This window comes from Cuculus canorus, chromosome 25, assembly GCF_017976375.1.
Source record: "Cuculus canorus isolate bCucCan1 chromosome 25, bCucCan1.pri, whole genome shotgun sequence".
Lineage (NCBI taxonomy): Eukaryota > Metazoa > Chordata > Aves > Cuculiformes > Cuculidae > Cuculus > Cuculus canorus.
The window spans coordinates 7,357,461-7,375,670 of record NC_071425.1 but is presented as its reverse complement, the minus strand read 5'-3'; the positions used below and the strand labels follow the sequence as shown (position 1 = coordinate 7,375,670).

General features: G+C 47.4%; 1 protein-coding gene across 1 annotated transcript in view; it reads left to right on the top strand.

The window, feature by feature from the left end:
• LOC104063205 (hydrocephalus-inducing protein homolog) overlaps positions 1-18,210 on the top strand; it is a 61,789-nt gene that overhangs the window by 8,520 nt on the left and 35,059 nt on the right. Inside the window, exons 6-16 of the mRNA XM_054088058.1 lie at positions 368-492; positions 3,408-3,609; positions 5,202-5,370; positions 7,711-7,810; positions 9,295-9,413; positions 11,667-11,890; positions 14,002-14,069; positions 14,941-15,176; positions 16,007-16,107; positions 17,348-17,483; positions 17,908-18,072. Coding sequence (XP_053944033.1) covers positions 368-492; positions 3,408-3,609; positions 5,202-5,370; positions 7,711-7,810; positions 9,295-9,413; positions 11,667-11,890; positions 14,002-14,069; positions 14,941-15,176; positions 16,007-16,107; positions 17,348-17,483; positions 17,908-18,072 — 1,645 coding nt within the window. The remainder of the gene's footprint in view (positions 1-367; positions 493-3,407; positions 3,610-5,201; positions 5,371-7,710; positions 7,811-9,294; positions 9,414-11,666; positions 11,891-14,001; positions 14,070-14,940; positions 15,177-16,006; positions 16,108-17,347; positions 17,484-17,907; positions 18,073-18,210) is intronic.

Sequence of the window (18,210 nt, the reverse complement as noted above, 5' to 3'; positions counted from 1 at the left end):
CACATCCCTGAGTACCTCATCTACCTGTCTTTTAAATACCTCCAGGGATGGTGACTCAATCACCTCCCTGCACAGCCTCTGCTAGTGCTGGATGACCCCTTCTGTGAAAAACTTTATCCTGATATCCAGTCTGAACCTCCCCTGGTGGAACTTGAGTCCATTCCCCCTTGTCCTGTCCCCTGTCACTTGGGAGAAGAGGCCAGCACCCACCTCTCTACACCTCCTTTCAGGCAGTTGTAGAGAGCAATAAGGTCTCCCCTCAGCCTCCTCAAGGCTTGCATAAGTAAGTTGAAGGGAACTAGACTGCAAAAGGAATGTGGACCCCAAGTCTCCCACAATAGTCTTGGTATCTCTCTTTGTGTTGCAGCCCTTTCTCTGTCAATCCCTCCATTGGGAACCTTGGAACAGGTGAAGCCACACGAGTAACAGTGGAGTTCCACCCACTGGAAACTGGGGATCATTCCGGGTCCCTGGAAGTTCACTATGACACGGGTAAGTTTCAGTGCCAGAAATGAGCAGATGAGAGGCAAAGGCTGAGTCCTCCTCTGTGTCCTGTGTCACTGTGTGCTGGCCCATCCCTGGGGACCCTGGTGTCAGCAGGGTGTTCTCCACCCAGCACCCCGGTGACAACCATCTGCCACCATTCCACACTGTCCCAGCTGACTTACTGTCCTCTCCAGGTATACCTCCCCATCCCAGCTTTGCCTCAAATAGCAGTGAAAATGATTGGTGATCAGAGGATTGTTAATGCAGATCCCCTGAAACAGGAATGAGGGTTTGGAATCCTGTTTTTCTGGGACTTGCTCAGTGCCAGAAGGAGGAATATGAATTCTCCATTGCAGTGTGCATACACATGTGAGGCATTTTCTTCCTGTACAATGCCATGTTTGCAGTGTAATGTGAGGAATGCATGTCTCTGTCAGACTCTTCCCAATGCTTGCTCTTTCTTACACATCTCCATTCCAAACACTGCTTTTCTGTTGTCTTGCCACAGACTCTTTTTCTGTGTCACCCTCTGCCCGTGCTTCACAACATCAGCACTCAAAGAGCTAAGACTTGAGGCCTCTTGGGATTTGGCAGGAAGTGCTCACTGCCTCCTGAGATAGGTATAAAATTTGTAGCAGGGTGCCAGAAGCCAAGATCAGGCCACAGAAATGCTGTCAGCTTTGTGAGTCACTTGAAGGGAAACTTGAGAAAAACATATGGCGTGTTAAAATGCTTCCTTGGTTCAGCAGAGGTACCTCGTGACCCAGAATTAGACACTTTCTCCATTGCATCTGCTGTGCATTTTCCCTTGCCTGAAGGTTTGGTTTGTCCCTGCTCCTGGATGTTAGTCCTGGGAAGCATGATGTCCTAATCTAGGTGACACTGTGATGCTTGAGCCCAGTGATGAACATTTTGGTTGTCTCGAATTTGTACAAGCTATAAAATGGCTCCTATGTCTTCTAGATGCTCTTTACAGCCTTGTGAGTTATCTTACCTTTGTTTAATATTTGTCATTTTTTATGACATATTCCCAGAGAATGGTTTATGCCCACTCTGAGAAGCTCGGGTAGTTGGATAACTCTTTTGAATGAACTAATGAAATTTCAGAGAAGAGAAGCGCAGAAAGTACCTCGCTTGTATGCATGTAGAGAATCTATATGATAAAATGCAGAGGGATAGATCTTTCCCTGGGGTAAATTAGTAGTGACACGGGAGTTTGGGGCTGTGGGATTTATACTATGTGAATGAAAAGACGGAGTGAATTATCAGGGCCAGGATCTTCGTGGCTTGCATTGGAAACCTGGGTCTTGTTCTTACCAGACTGAAACACCTGGTTCCTCCGTGGTTGATCTTTGCCAAAATGATTTGCATGGATCAGCTGGAGCGATCAAACTGTCTTCTGGCTCTGAGGTGAGCAACCTCCCAGGAACTTGTGCAGCTGCCTGGGAGATGAACCCAGGATTCATTCCTGCCTGGCAGTGCAACGCTGCAGTTATTTTTAAGCGAATCATGAATTAAGAAGGAGAGTAAGGGAATAATAGAGGGACTGTCTCCCTAGCTTCAAAGCATGCAAATAAGGAAAAGGCTGCTGAGATTAAATGCTAAAGTGAAATGGGAACATTTAATCAATCAGTCTTAAAAGCTGAATGAATGACTGTAGAGATCTACTATTTTAAGAGTGAGTCTTGCTTCATTCCCCAGCTCTCCCGTCCCAAGAAGGGGCTCTCTCTTCCCAGAGCAAAGGTGATTCTGCTGAGTTGTCTCTCTTTGAACTTAAGGAGTCCATCCAGCATGTATCCATCTCTCTCCTTGTGTTGTTGCATGGAGGCCTTTTAAAAGCAGTTCTATCTGCTGGCTGCCTTGCAGGGAGGAGTTGCTGGGGGTGCTCCCCAGGCTTGACTGGGTTGCTGCATTTGTCAGCTGGAGCCAGCTCTGAGGCTTTAAGCACCACTTTACCAAAATACTATTTCTAGGGAGTCAGAGTGGTGATGGCCTTCCCCAAAGTGTGTCTGGTTCTTGCTGTTTGCATCTAGGAAACACCTGCAACAGGAAGACTACAACATTTTGCAACATTTTAGTACTAAAGTTTGCTCTCAAATGATTCCCAGAAGTTATTTAGCTGGGAAGAATGAAGGCTAGAAAGCTCTGCAAATGAGGGATACTTTTCTGGAGGGATACTCCTGTTCTGGAGGCTGAAATAGTGGTGGTACTCCAGCAAGACTCAGTTCTGAGTTGATGTGCAGAACCAGAGGCTCTCTGCTTTCAGCTGGGTCTAAGGTGGGAACCAAAGCTGTCCTCACTGTGGTCTTTAAATAGCTTGGCAGCACTCAGTGTAGACTTGCACACGCAGGTGTGAGCAACAGGATCCAGGCTTGCAGGATAGTAATGGGCAGGTTGGTATGGGCCATGGCCCAGCAGTGTCATTTCAACACTTCTTCATAAACACAGCAAGTGAGGTCACTCCTTTTATAATGCAGTTAAATTCCCTTCTGTGCCTCATCTCGCTGTGTGCTGCTACTTCACTTGTTCCTCTGAACCTCCCTTTTTTGCCCATGTGCCCCTAGATGTCTTTGCTTGTGGGCAACAAGGGGTCAGGAAAGACACAGCACTGGTGGCAGGCCTGCAGGAGACTCTGGGCAAGCCTTGACTGACCTGGTAATCGTCTGTCACCTAAATGACCTCGATCCAGAATTCCCAGTGACCCGAGTGGGATGGCAACCCAAAGAAATGGGGTGCTTAAGATGGAGTCTGGGACATCCTCATGCTGCCCACATGCAGCTATCAGGATGTGATAATTGTACTGGTCTGTGGAACTGTTAATACTGCAAAGAGCCATAACGCATCCTCCTGCTACTGGTGGTTTGCTCTGCTCTAGTATCAGCAAGTGAGGTGAGCAAAGGTTCTCCCATGCTTTGTTCCAGGTGAAGCTATCCACACAAGCCTTTATGGAGTGGCTGTAGATGTAAACATTGGGCTGGATAGGAGCTCCTTGACAGTTGAGAAGACTTGCCCTACTCTGTCAAACTGCAGCACTGTGGTCCTCCACAATCGGAGTGAAATCACAGCCCACTTCCAGTGGAAGTCTTCTGCTACTCAGGAAAAGGAAGATCAGGAGAAGCTGAGGTTTGTTTGAAAGACTCATTTCAGTAAGATACTCTGCTGAAGGGTAATACCTTCGTCGAAGGTTATGGCTCAGGGGGTGTCAGTGATCTGGATTGATTTAGGACAAGTATGATTTAGACACCATCTGCGGTGTCAGGGGATGTCACTGAGCTCCAGGGTAGTGGAGCTCAACACTTCGCGTTCCGGTTCAACCCATGCTCCAGCTGAGGATGATGTTTTGGGGAGAAAGTTTGATTGCAGTGACTGTTTTGCAAAGTCGTGTTTTGTGGGAGCAGAGACCACTGAAGTCCAGAGATCCAGGGCTACAGAGGGTCCATGAGGCTGAGGAAATATCAGCAGTTGTTACCTGAGACTTAATGTAGCTACAGGAAACAGAGCTGTTGTGACAGTCACAGCAGTTGCTTCTGTTCTGGTTTTGATAATGCAGCAACTGCTTTCCCAGCAGGGTGCAGGGTGGAGTCCTGCGGCCCAGAAAGCAGAGGCCATCCTGCTGTGGGATATTGAATTGACTTCCACTGTCCTGGTTTCCAGCAGAATAAGGTGTTTCTCCCCTTCCTTAGAACCTGGAGAGAGTTTGGAGGTGAGGGGTTCTGTGGGGAAGGTAGGACAGCACAGGACAGGGAATGTCCATGACTGGAGTTCCTTTTTATCGGCATTTGAATTTAGCTGGGTGGTGATCGCTATACTGTTTATACTGCAGTGCCTCCATCTGTTGCTCTTGGAGCCTTCCACTCATCCCCCAGACGTGTCCCCTGCCAGGGGACTCTAGCGTGAACAGAGGACAGCAATGTGCCAGCTCAGAAGCATCTTCACTGGTGCTCCCTTCCCTTCTCTTGGTTGTGATCTTTAAATACTAGAATGATTTCTGCTACAAGTGCCAATTGTAGGAGAGATCAGCTGTGTCAAAGCTTTGCAGAGAAGGCCAAAAAGGAAAAAGAAAAGACGGTTCAAGGCTAGACTTAAGGGTTTGGATGGAGAGGCGATTCTCCTTCCTTTCTCAGGGCCTCTCTTTTCGTGCATATAACCCCATTCATTTCACTGAGGTGATGAAATGCCTGAATTCATTCATCTGCTTTTCTTGTGCTCTGGTGGAAGGCAATATAGGGAAGATACAGTGTAGAGTTGACTTATCCCTGCAGGTCCAAAAGGGAAGATAAAAAGTGTGGTGCTGGTAACTTCCAGCAGAAATGCAGCTCTTTCTCCCCTTCCCAGTGAAGCACTGCAGTGGGTGCTCCTTGGTTTTCATCTGCCTCCTCTGAGCAGCTCTATGGTAGGAAAAGCCAGTTGAGGTTGTTGGTGGATTTTCCATCAGCTGTGGTGATGTCTTTGAGCCAGGTTGCTCTCTTGAGGGCTGCTGGCTTTCATAAAACGTCTTCTTAGCTTGTGAGCATGGGGTAAAGCTGCCTGCCATGCCAGCGCACAGCACATGGCAATCATGTCCATTTGGGACCCCGTGGCTCAGGGTTAGCCCCTTGCTGAGCTGCTGCTGTTCTTCCCTGAGTGCGTTGCTGCCCCTGTCCTTACACAACAGTGTCTGCAAAGATGCCGCTTGTTAAATGATCTGTGTGGTTTGTCTCTCCCCGTGACTTCAGGCTGTGCCACAGGCTGCAGAGGTCCAACGAGAACATGGAACTCTTTGACTGCACGGAGGACCCCATTCTCCGAGAACACCCTCCTCCTCTCTCTGCCACCTTCAAGAAGGCAAGAGTGCAGAGAGACCCCATGCTTTTCTCCGATGATGTTTTCACCATTGACCCAGTGGTAAGCAGTAGCTGAGAACCTCCCTTTCTTCTCTGCCTCCGCCCTGATGAGGTCAATTGGCACATCTTGCATCAGCTGTTTGGATGTCCTGAGAAAGAAGACTCTAGGTTTATCTTGTGGGGCTGGGAGAGCTTGTTGCAAAAAGCATTTTTGCAACAAAAACCTGGTGATTCTATGATTTATGTCCTGAGATGAAGAATGCCTGCTGTGTGAGCTCTGCAAGATCCTTTCTCATCTCGAAGTAGACCCTAGAATAATCCCAACCACTTTTTTATTTGAAATAGGTGAAGCAGATTCCCCCCTCCCGCCTCGGAAGGGGATATTGTTCTCCTTTTGGTTTCTCCTGTAGACCCTGTAAGGCTGAGAGCCACCAATGTCAGCACAACAGCAGTTTCGCACCAGTGTAGCTAACAGCAGCATGATGTGACCGTGAGATTGTCAGAGCAGTAGGAATGTTGTAGGGCATTAGAGCTGATCAGTTGAGCATAAAGAGCATCCTGTGGTGTGTCAAAGCTGGTTTTGGAGTGTGTCCCAGCGCTCCTGCTTTGCTACAGTTGGACCATGTATCCACAAGTAGCTTAACCTGCTCTTGAATTCCTGAAGTGCATTAAGGCGAGGTCCTGAAGTCTGGCTGCCTGCAAAACTGAGTCCTGGTACTCCAGGTAATGATGTCCCTGCAGCATCTCTATGGGACCCAAAGGCTCTGATATCCAGCACACTGACTGCAGGTTGCAGGCTGATGTCACCAGTTTCCTTCCTCAAGTAAGTGTGGTGTCATGTAATAAGGCTTCATTTTCATCCAGTTGCTTTCTGGGTAGAAATATGAAATATATTTTATCGGGCAAATGTGTTTGCTCTAGGTTTTGAGGAGAATCCAAGTGACTTTATGCTTTCAGACTTCTCTTTTCTTCTTACTGTGGTGATGATGGTTTGTTTGTATTGTCAACAGTTTCTTCCACCTGTTCTTCCCTCTCTTCTGTTGACTCTGAGCAGACTGTGCCTTAGGGAATTATTTGCAGCTGCAGCCCAGTAATTCCCCATGTCACAGCTCTGTGATTTTTGTGGGGATAGTTCTTTGAGCTATAAGTGCTAGATTGATGAGAAGAGTTACAGTTATTTGATATTTATGCTGCAGAAGTGCCAGAGTCTCCCATTAGTTCAAGATTTCTGGAGAAGTCATTGAGGGTGCCCAGCAGTAAGCAGAGTTAAAGCCTCACACCTCTGACAGAAAAATAACTGTTCTTTTTGTCTCCTAAATTCCTCATTCCTGGTATAGGAACATTACAGTTGTCTGAGGTGCACATGCTTATGTCAACAATGCATGAAGAGGCTTTTGTAAGGCTAGAGATTGAGGGGATGCAAGTGGCGCCTTCTTTTAAACCAGCTGCAAGAAGCAATTGGAGGCTTTACAAACCAGGACTGTCTTCGAGACAGCAAGACTCTCAGGGGCTCAACACCAGCGCTGGGACTCTGTCTCAGAGAGAATCTGAGAGAGAAGACCCTGAGGAAGCAGCAGACAGTTTGCACACACACTGCTATCACAGCCATACTTAAATCTCTAAGCAAGAGTGTGACAAGGAAAAAAAGAGATTTTTGGTTGAAAGAGATGTGGAGCTGTAAGCAAATCTCATCTCTTCTTGTTTGAGCATGTGTTCAGGGAACCAGGAATGTGTGCACCTTGCAGAGAAAAACAGCATGCATCCGACTCTCAACTCCTTTCTCAGGTCGTCTGTCAACTAGAAGAGCCTGCATGCTGGCTGACTGCTTATGGCATGGGGCATGAGCAGCCATCAGCAGGATGGAGTCTGTTCTTCATTGATCCCCGACAGGAGGCCTTGTTCTGTTGGGAACTATTGTTCTACTGAGAACCTTGGCTCACTGGAGTGCATTATGTACTTATGTACATGTTCAAGGGAAGGGTGTAAGAGGCAGCTTCTTTGTAACTAAAGAATGGAAAAATCTATTTGATTTGCCAAATCTTTTCTGATCTGAGTCAAAGTGTTCATGTAGCCATAGTGACACAGGGATACAGTGGAAGGTTTGGAGGAGAAAGGTTCCTTAGACTGGTTGGTGACTGAAGAAATCCTGCTTGATTCGCTGGAGTGTAAGACAGTTTGGTTCCTTCACTATAGCCCAAATTTGACCAAATGCCTCTACCAGGTGCCAGTAAAGGTAGGGGACTTAGAATTTTGCAGCTGCTTCCAAACTCTCTTATAAAATTTGTTGTCAAGTGTTACTGTCTTCTTGCTGTGCACTGATACTCTGAATAAAGGCTCCAGGGCTGGGGCCGAAAACAAGAAATGTAATGTTTGAAGATAAATGGTTTGCTTTCTGTTTTAGGAGGGAGATGTCTTGCCAAATTCTTCGATTGAAATTAATGTGATCTTTAAGCCTCGAGAAGCTACAGTCTATCGAAGAGTGGTCTACTGCGACGTCTCAGGTATGGCTCCTTCGTCTCCTGTCAGGCACTGGGAAGGCAAGGCGTGGTCTTCCAGCCCACTCTGCTCTAGGGTAATTGCTAGGAAGGGTCAGTGATGGCCGTGCTGGCTCATGCCCACTGTCCCTGTGGTTTTCTGGTAGCCTCCTGTCCAAGACCAACCCTCAGGATGCCTGACTACAAGCTTGGATCACTGATCCCAGAACAATCAAAGCATGGGTTTGCCAGCATTTGCTTTGCTGTTAGGTGTCTGTGAAGGCCAAAGAACTACAGAGACCAGCTTTAATGGACAAGCACTAAGCCCCAGTAGACCATTTTCCTCCAAGATGAGTCTTTATTATGTGGATACATCACCAGACTCCTGAGGCGGTGGGATATCACTGTTCTCCCAGAGCCCAGATCACCTCCCACTGCTCTGACGCTGCTGAGCACAGAGTGCTATTCATAAAGACTTGTGGTGATAGGACGAGGGAGGATGGGTATAGACTGGAGAGGGACAGTTTAGGCTAGACATTAGGAAGAATTTCTTCACTATGAGAGTGATGAGACACTGGCACAGGTTGCCCAGGGAAGCTGTGGCTGCCCCATCCCTGGAAGTGTTCAAGGCCAGGTTGGGCAGCCTGATCCAGTGGGATATCCCTGCCCATGACCGGGGGCTTGGAACTGGATGATCTTTAAGGTCCCTTCCAACCGTAACTACTCTATGATTCTATGATTCAATTATCATTGACCTACCTAGCTTATACCATCTTTGCCCCTACAAAGGTGATTGCTTTGCTGTGCTAACATGGAGCAGGAATGCTTACAATGAACTGTGTGGTTCAGGTTACCTTGTCCTTCATCTGTGTCTTTGCATGGTGCTACTACAGGTGGTTTTCAAGAGTGAGAGATGGCTGTCAAAATTCCTCCCAGGGAACATTATGGGGTTCCCCATTTGAGAGGAAGAAGTGTGAGGCCCATGGTCCTCCAGTAGCTCAGCTCCCGTTCTGGAGGGTGGAGAAATCACTAACCCAGCTGCCTTGTTTCTTTTCTTATTGCTCCGAGCTAACAGATACAAATGTGATGAAACTGATTTGTAAGTATACTGTAAGCACAGGATTTACTGGGCAAATGCTCCCTGCAGTAATTACATAGGTCTTGTGTTAACAAGCTGTCTTCCTGCTCACCAGCTGCAGTTATTGGAGCTGTGTCAGGAGAGCGTTGATAGAAAAGGTTGCTCCCAGGGGATTCCTCACTCAGTGCTGTGCTCCTGGCTCTGAGATTCTTACGCTGGTGATGGGGATGCCCTTCACTTTGCTGCAGGTATCTTCAGGGCTTGTGATGGGAGAGCTTTTTTGTTGCAGAGAAACAGGAAAACTATTTGTGGGCAAGCCTTGAGCTGGTCTCGGAGTTACAAGAAACAGAGCTGGGAGAATGATGTGTGTTTAGCAAGAAAAAATCCAGGATAACAGAAGGAATTATTGTACTAAACTGAAATCTCTCCCCAGGCCGTGAAACCAGTCTGCCCTTGTGCATCGAAGGGGAAGGCATAGAACCCCCGCTCCGTTTAAGCTTTGAGCAGCTGGACATCGGGAAAGTTCTTATTGGATCAACCAACAGCTATGAGGTGAGCAGTTAGGGCTTCACAGGAGTTGGGGTGGATCCTGATGGGCTCCCTAGGCCAGCCTCATGGACCTGCAGGATTTCTGGCAACTCGGGCAGTTTTTAGCAGGGAACAGTGACATAATAATCAAATCTGGGGTGTTCACAGAATGTGGATGCTTTTGATGGGGTCTGAAATGTGCGTGTATTGTTCGTGAAGACCTAATCCCTGCCTCTGGGCAGCCTCCCTTTGAGTTCAGCTGGGAGGCTTCATGCAAAAGAAATGCCTTGACATACAAAAGCAGCATTGGGTCCAAGAGCCACTTCAGCCTTGGTACAACTCAGGCTTTAGAGTGAGAAAAGCATTTCTGCAAAGAGGCAAAGAAACCATCTACATATTTGTACACACCCCTCCACTCTCAAGTCTTCTGCAATAAAAAACAAGATAGAGGAACTAGAAGAGGTAGAAAATGAGGCGGTACATCATTTCAAAAGCTTGACTGTGGCAGGGAAGGACACATGAAGGTGTTTTCTTACCAAAGCATTGTGCTCTGCATTTTTAATGCTGCTACTTTATTGATTCTCTCTGTACCAATTTATTATTTTCATTTCTTGGGAAAATGTGAGTAAGTAGGTAATGCTCTTAGTGCCACACTAAACAGCAAGACTGGAGGTAAACCTCAGCTCGGTGTACGGTCCCAGAGTACAATTTAGAACTAAGGTGTAAAAGAGATGAGAGGAGAGAGCAGTTTTCAAGTCAGCTTTGCAGACCTGGAGTATGGGAATATTTTCAACAGCAGCTGCAAGATTAAAAAAATCAGGAACATCTCTCTGCTTCTGTCTCAGCTTTTCTGACAGGTTTTGCAAGGACAAAAAAATAGAGAACAGAAATCCAAAGTAGAGAGATCAGCCCATGGAAATGGCAGGGTTTCCCTCTGCAGCAATGAGCAATGTCCCAGCTCTGCTCTGGGTGGGTTTGTTGGTGATACTGTGCAGGCAGATGTGGGCGTTCCTTGCCTGACATGAAAGAGGTGACTCTAAACAGTGCGTGAGCGTGTCATTGGCTCAAGGCAGCTGATTCCCAACTGTTTAACAAAACAGGCTTTGTTCTGAATTTGCAGTTTATTCTCACAGTGGTAAATTCATTTGTGGTGACTGTGCCTATTTAGGGAAGAGAAATTCTTTGGAGCAGGTGGAGCTGCTCTGCATCTCCCACTCCTCCTTTGCTGACATGTCTGAGCAAAGACTGAGAAACTGTCACATTGAAGAAAAAGTAAAAGAAACCTGAATTACATCCTGTAGCAGAGCTGGCGGGTGCTCCTGAGGTGTCTGCTGCAGGCAGTGAACTTGTTAGCTGCATTTGAAGCTGAACTGGTTCTGCCCTTGACAGGACCAGACTCACCTGGAGCAGAAGCCATTGTGGATGGGCCACAAATGAGGCTGCAGCCAGCCTTCAGGGCTCTTAGGGGCAGGGCTGCATTGACGGGGTGATGCTGAGCATGTCCTCTGCACTGCAAGTCAAAGCGGACTGCCCCATGTCAGTGGAATCATAGAATAACAAAATCATAGAATAGTTTGAGTTGGAAGGGAGCTTAAAGGTCATCTAGTTCTAAGCCCCCTGCCATGGGCAGGGACATCCCACTGGCTCAGGCTGCCCAAGGGCCCATCCGACTGGCCTTGAACACCTCCAAGGGTGAGGCATCCACAATTTCCCTGGGCAACCTGTGCCAGTGCCTCACCACTCTCATGGTAAAGAAATTCTTCCTAATGTCTAGTCTAAATCTGCCCCTCTCAAGTTTATACCCATTGCCCCTCGTCCTATCATCACAAGCCTTTGTGAACAGTTCCTCTCCAGCTTTCTTGTAGCCCCTTCAGGTACTGGAAGGTCACTATAAGGTCTCCTTGGAGCCTTCTTTTCTCCAGGCTGAACAAGCTCAACTCCCTCAGCCTGTCCTTGTATGAGAGGTGCTCCAGCCCTCTGATCATCTTTGTAGTCCTCCTCTGAACCTGTCCCAACAGCTCTATATCCTTCTTACACTGAGGATTCCAGAACTAGACACAGTACTCCAGATGAGGTCTCAAGTATTCCAGATGAGGTCTCAATAAACCCAGAGTGACCAAAGGCAGACCTCATCCTATTTCTATCTTCCTTGGCTTCAGCCAAGCAGCAGCACTCAGCCTCTTCTGCCTTTTGCAGATGTTGAGTGTTTAATTAAACGCAAGTCATACTTCTGTAGAAAGGAAGACTTAATGTATTTCTGTTTTCGTTTTCTTGTAGGTGATCCTGTTTAACAAGGGAGCCGTTGATGCTTCCTTCAGCTTGGTGCATCCAACTACAGCTCTGGCCTCCTGCTTTACCTTTGACCCCTGGGAGGGCATCATTTCACCAGATGGACTCCAAGTCATCAAGATCTCCTTCAGTTCCACCATCCTGGGGAAGTTCAAGAGAGCATTCAAGTTCAGAGTGAAGGGATCCCCTGAGTTTGTGACTTTGACTATCAGGTAAAGAGGAATATAGGAGCTCTGTGGGCACGTCTGTAGCCACCTCTGGGTAATAACCTCCCTCCAAACTCATTTTGTTTTGAAGCAGAGGGAACAAAGGTGTTGCCTATGGTCTTAGTGTGGGGTTGCTGGGATCAGAGCCGAGGCTTTTTAACCTTGACTCCAGTTTGAACCCTGCAATTTCATCAGCAAATGAAGTGTGAGGGGAAGTGACCGTGCCTCTGATGCTCTCAATACCCAGTGTAACTCTGAAAGTCTTGGGGAAGCAGCTTTGCCTTCATGGTTGAGACAGGCAACCCTTCTTGTAGATGGGCACAACATCAGCCAGCCTCCAGTCCAGTGAAACTTCCCCAGTCAGCGAGGACTGCTGGAAGATGATGGAAAGGGGTTTGGAAAGGACATCCGCCAGCTCCTTCAATACTCTTGGGTGGATCCCCTCTGGCCCAATAGACTTGTGGGTGTCTAGCTGGGCAAGCAAGTCTCTAACCGCCTCCTCTTGGATCATAGGAGCCTCATTCTGCTCCTTTAACTCCTGGGTTTGTACACAGGGGGAACAACTTCCCGTACTATTAAAGACTGAGGCAAAGAAGGCATTAAGTACCTCAGCTTTGTCCTCATCCCTTGTCACTGTTGTTCCTTCTGCATCCAATAGGGACTGAATATCCTCCCTAGTCCTCCTTTTCTTGTTGATGAATTTTTAGAAAGATTTTCTTTTCTTGTTGATAATTTGTAGAAGTTTTTTTTGTTGTCTTTCACAGACTTAGCCAATTTGATTTCTAGTTGGGCCTTAGCACTCCTGATTTTTTTCCCTGCACGATCTCACTTCCTCCCTGTAGTCCACCCAAGACGCCTGTCCCTTCTTCCAAAGCTCATAGTTATTTCTCTTCTTTTTGATATCTCTGAAGATCTCCCTACTCAACCAAGCTGGCTTTTCCCCCCTGCCGGCTCCTTTTCCGGAACATGGGCATGGCTTGCTCTTGAGCTGCTAGGATTTCTTTTTTGAAGAGCGCCCAGCCCTCGTGGGCTCCCTTGTCCTTAAGGACTGTCTCCCATGGGACTTTGCTAACCAGCCTTCTGAACAGTCCAAAGTCTGCCCTCTGGAAGTTTAATGTGACTGTTTTGCTAATGCCCCTCTTCATCTCACCTAGAACTGAAAACGTTATCATCTCATGATCACTTTGTCCCAGGCGTCCTCTAACCGTCACATCCCCCACAAGGCCTTCTCTGTTCACAAACAGCAGGTCCAGGAGGGCACCCTCCCTTGTCGGCTCAAGGCTCCTTGATTGTTATCTAGGGTTAAAAAGTAAGGTTTAACAGAAGTAGCATTGATTGGCATCAGTCGTGAATTAATGAATTGTGTGCAGTTCCAAGCACTGATTTCATTAGATGCTGGTGAGTTTGAGCTTGGAGTCTGGCTGCTGAATTGGAAGTATGGGTGAGAAGGTGTAGTGGGTTCAGGACGACCATCTTCGGTTTAAGATGTGTGTCATTCTTGGATGTGAGCTGATGCCTCAGTGTCAAGCTGGTACTTTTTTCCAAGATTCATCTGGCCGCTGTGTAGAATGATTGCTGCTCTTGTTGAGGTCAAGGGGTGTTTGGGTGCTTTCCTCAATTCATGTCTCAAAATCCTGCATGCCTAGTGATTGTGTGGATCAAGATCATCTGAGAAGATGATGTTCATGTACTCCGTGGAAACATGAGTTCCAGCTAAGAAATGCCAAAGCAGGGAACCTGCAGCTGGGGAGGCTGCTTACAGTAAGTCCACTTCTGTGTGGACACCTCTCTGTCCATCACATTACAGATGAGGAAACTGAAGCACGGAGCCATGGGGCCAGCATGGGGCCAGCATGGTCCTTCATGGGGTCAGCAGCAACCTGGGGGCAGACCCTGCCTGGCGCAGTGCCCTCAACCAGATCAGCAGGTCTCAACTGCGGACTGCTTTGCCTGGGCTGCCTCCTCTCCACACAGATAGTCATGCTAAGTACAAGGGTGATGGGTTGATTTGAAACCCACTGTGGTTGTGAGGCCAGGTTTTATTGATCTGAGTGGTAATGCAAGCAGAAAGCATTGCATGTCTCTAACCAAGCCAACGCCTATCTTTGTCCTCACAGGGGCTGTGTCATCGGACCAACTTTTCATTTCAATGTACCTTCCCTCGACTTCGGTGTTGTCTCCTTTGGTGAGTGTGCCCTGGGATGGGACCTCAAGTTGAGAGGTCTCTGTGTGAGCAACGTGGAGCACTGTGGCATGAGGGCATCTGTCAGCTGTGTTTCTTTGCAGCAGCCTTCAAGGTGTTAAACCAGGGCTGCTGATTGCTTAGGCAGTATTTGGCCATCATGAGATCAAATGGGACCAAAGGAATAGAAAGTCAGCATGTCCTGGTGTTCCTTGTAGTCTGTCCAGGTCCAGCCTCCCACCCCTTGGCAACAGAATGACTGTGAAAGTCCCAGAGACTGCAGGAGAAAGGAGTTTATGCCACTCATGAGCCTGTAGCTACTCTGTGGGCTTGCCTACTGTGTAGTGGGCTGCAAGTTGCCTTGTGCTCAGACTGGCTGCCCCACCAAGAGATGCCTTAAGGATCCTTCCTAGAGAAACAGCATTGGAGTGCATTGCATCATGCTGTAGTTCCGTATTTTGTCCATCCTTTATCTTGCTGTAGCTTCTCCTTGATGCCAATACACTACTTGTTCACACAGTTACCAGGGAATTTTATGGATTGAATGTTTGGAATAAGTGGTCTGTCTGGATGTACACTCATAAGTGAAAATTAATTGGTGCTGGTTTAGGGACGTATGAGAGAGCTCCTCAGTTAAAGAGAGAAAAAATCTTGTGTGCAGCATTGCTAAGAGCGGGCATTGCCAAGGAAGTAATCTCTGTGGTCTGTATAAAAGGAAACTTCAGTGGCAATTCCTCGCTCAATTTCTCAAATTAGCTGTAATTCCTACTGAAAAGAGCTGAACTCCAAGCAGAGTTTTGTCATAACGGGGTACTCACACTAGGAATCATGGGATAATTGGTGTCTAAGTTCATAACTTGGGTCATTTTCCTAGGCTTTCCTCGGACCCTGTCATGTTGCCTCAATAACACCTCCTCAGTACCCATGACCGTTGACCTTCGCATTCCTGGGGATGGCTCGGGAGAGCCCAGTGTCACCAGTTCTGTTCTGATGTTGGACAACACTCACCCATCCTGGAGAAGGGAAGATCAAGGGCACAGAAGACCAACCGAATTTACCATAACTCCCTGCAGAGGGACCATTCTCCCACAAGGATGCCTGGATATCCAGGTATGGAAACAGTCTGGCCATACATACTTCAGCAGGTCGAGCTGAACCTTTGCTAACGTATGAGAGGGTTTTAGTGCTGCTAGCATAACACAAGTAAGATATATGCACTAATATTAGGCTTTTCTTGGCTGGGCTACTCTGGGACATTTCTGAATGAGCACCATTTTTTCTCCAAAATTGTAAGCTGAAGGTCTGGTACTATTTTGTCAAGGACAGAAGCCATTCATGTGTTTTTTAGAGCTGCTTAGAGCGATTTCTTTGATTTACAGTAGGCAAAGGAAAGATGAAGACAGAAGGTGGCTGTTAAAGAGAGATGTGATTGCATAAAGCAATTTGCTTTTCTTCTTGGTCTGATTTCAGCTCTCCCGCTGAGCAGAAGGAGCTGTATTCACAGCAGAGGTCACCAGCGCAGACTGGAAAAGCTCTGGTACCCATGAACTGCACAGCATCTGCTGGGCCACATTTTGCCCTCAGCTTGCAATTGTGAAGTTGAGCTCATTTTGTTGACAACAACAGTTTTCCTCAGGACTTACACTATTGTAGTCAAGATTAAAAGTTGGTCCCTTAATTTTAATAGTGTCGATTACAGTATTAGTCCAACTCTGCTTCGATTTAGCTCATATGTGCTCCGATAACTGCACAATGTATTTAACAAAGCAGACATTTTCAGAAGACTTTTATTATCCCAGGGACCGTGCTCTACACGTGGACCAGCAGAAGAATTAGGGAAAAATCATCCCTTTCCTTACCGTGGAAGGAGAACCTGAGGACACCATGCATTACTGGGGGCTTTTCAGAGTGATGGCTTCTCTTCTCTTCTCTTCCACCAGGTCACCCTTTGTTCCAACACCGAGAAGACGTATGAGCTGGCACTTGTGGTGGACGTGGAGGGTGTTGGCAAGAATGTGTCAGCATTGCTCCTCACAGCCAGGTATCAGAGATTTCCTTGCAGCTAATCATCTCTCCTTGTGCACCCAACCACCAGCACACTGCCTTGCACGCAGTTTGCTGGCTCCAGCTTCCAACAAGAAGCACTCCCTAATGGGCCAGCTCTGCCCAACCAGATATGAGAACAGCAGTGCTATGAAAGCAGCTTATATTGTGAAGCACTTAAGCTTACTGGATAGGCATGACCCTGAGCCTTCTTCTAAAGGGAACAGTAATTATATTCATTATTCACTCGTTTTTTGGTGCTTGAGGTGTAACAAATATCCAAAGGGCTGCCTGTCTCCTTCCTGCAAGTGCTGGACATGTGTTGGGTTGCAATCAAAATGCAAAACTTGTTTGGGATGCAGTGAGCCTACTGAAAGCTGGAGTATGGTTCAGTTAACAAAGGCACGTGCGAACGGGGAAGGGGCTTGTGGCAGGACTGGTGAGGGAAAAGTCAACGTAGGACATCACAAAGGGGAAAATAGCCCTTGGTTTAGAAGGTGAGGTCAGGTTTCTCTGCTTTCTCTCATTCCTTTGAGCATTAACGTTATCAGAGCTAAGCTAAACGTTTCTTCTGGCTGCAGCCAGGTTCAATCCTGTTGTGCTGCAGTGGGTATCTGTTTAATTACAAGAGAGATGAGTTTCCCTCTCCCAGGAATTGCTGTCCGGTCAGTGCCTGGGCTGCAGTTTTGTAAAACAAGTGCAGATGGGAACAAACAGTGTATGGACACAGGGGAATGGAACTAGGGGAGGGTGATCACCCACTTGCGTAAGGCAGGTGGTGTCTGGTGCCCTCCATCGCTGGAACAAGTGGCTGAGTTTTCAGGAAGGGCAACGGCACTGTGAAAGAGGAGAGAGTCATTTTTACTGAGATACTGGAGTCTTGCATTCCCTGGGCCTTGGCGAGCACTGAGCCCTGGTGGAAAGGCTCCCTGAGAGCTCATGTCTTGCTGGAATTGTTGGGAGGGTCCTTGCAAGACTCGTGCAGCAAAGGTGCCCATCAGGCAACTCTGGCTCTGCCTGGGCACCTGGCAGTTTCTGTGACACTGAATCTCAGGGTTTTCCCCTCCTTTACAAGAAGTTATTGAGTGAGGAGTTACAGGTGGTTTATTGCCATAGGGGTATCAAATGTCTGTTTGGCAGTGACAAATGTGTTATGCTCTGTTTCATGCTGTTCAGGGGGTAAGCAAATTCTGCATTCTCTCGGTATCTCTAATTCCCTGTTGGTCATCTCTGCCTAGATGCATAGTTCCTGCACTGCGAGTGCTCAACCCTGTTGTGACGTTTGGACAGTGCTTCCTGAAAGTCCCCTATCAGCAGATGCTGACTCTTGTGAATGACAGCGATGTTCCAGGCTGCTACAGGGTTCTTCCTCAGGTTTGGCATTGCATCCACCTCCTGCCCTCAAATGTTATCGAAGGGGTTATTAGAGCAAAAATAAGAAGGGATTTGGCTAAGACCTTGGTGAATTATATTCAGGTTGATTCCTAAGTTCATATTCCTACCTGAATATAAACTCTTTAGGAAGGAGTTTATCTCCTAACCTTTAGGATGCTTTCATGCGGGAGAACCTAGAGAGCTGTGAAAAGCCGCTGCGAGGACACTGCCAGCACAGAAGTGGGTATTTGTGGATGAAGCAGCTTCTGGACCTCCTCAGGGTGCTATGCCCAAGCTGGTCTCTGGTTTTGTGCCTTTCTACTTTGTCCTAAAGTTTTTTTTTAAATCTATTAATTGCCACTCTGGTAGATGTCAAGAAGTTTAAAGTTTCCTCTGAAGCTGAGTTCGATTATGTCCCTTATAGGACCACAAGGATGCTGCTGCTGTGTGGTACTCCAGCCCCAAGCCATGCGGGATTATCCAACCTCACAGCTTGGTGGAGGTCCCATTTACACTGGAAGCCCAGATGATAGGAGAGCAGTACACTGTTGCTCAGATTGTGGCATGTGGGAGTGAAGTATTCCCACTGGTGAGTGCTAGAGGAGATGTGTCCTGTTGTGTGACTCGTTCTGGGGGGGTTTGGGGCGTGGTGGGGCAAGAGTGTGCAGGGATTCTTCCTGGGGAAAAAAGGCCTTATAAGGCAGTATTGGGAGTTTTATCCATTCAG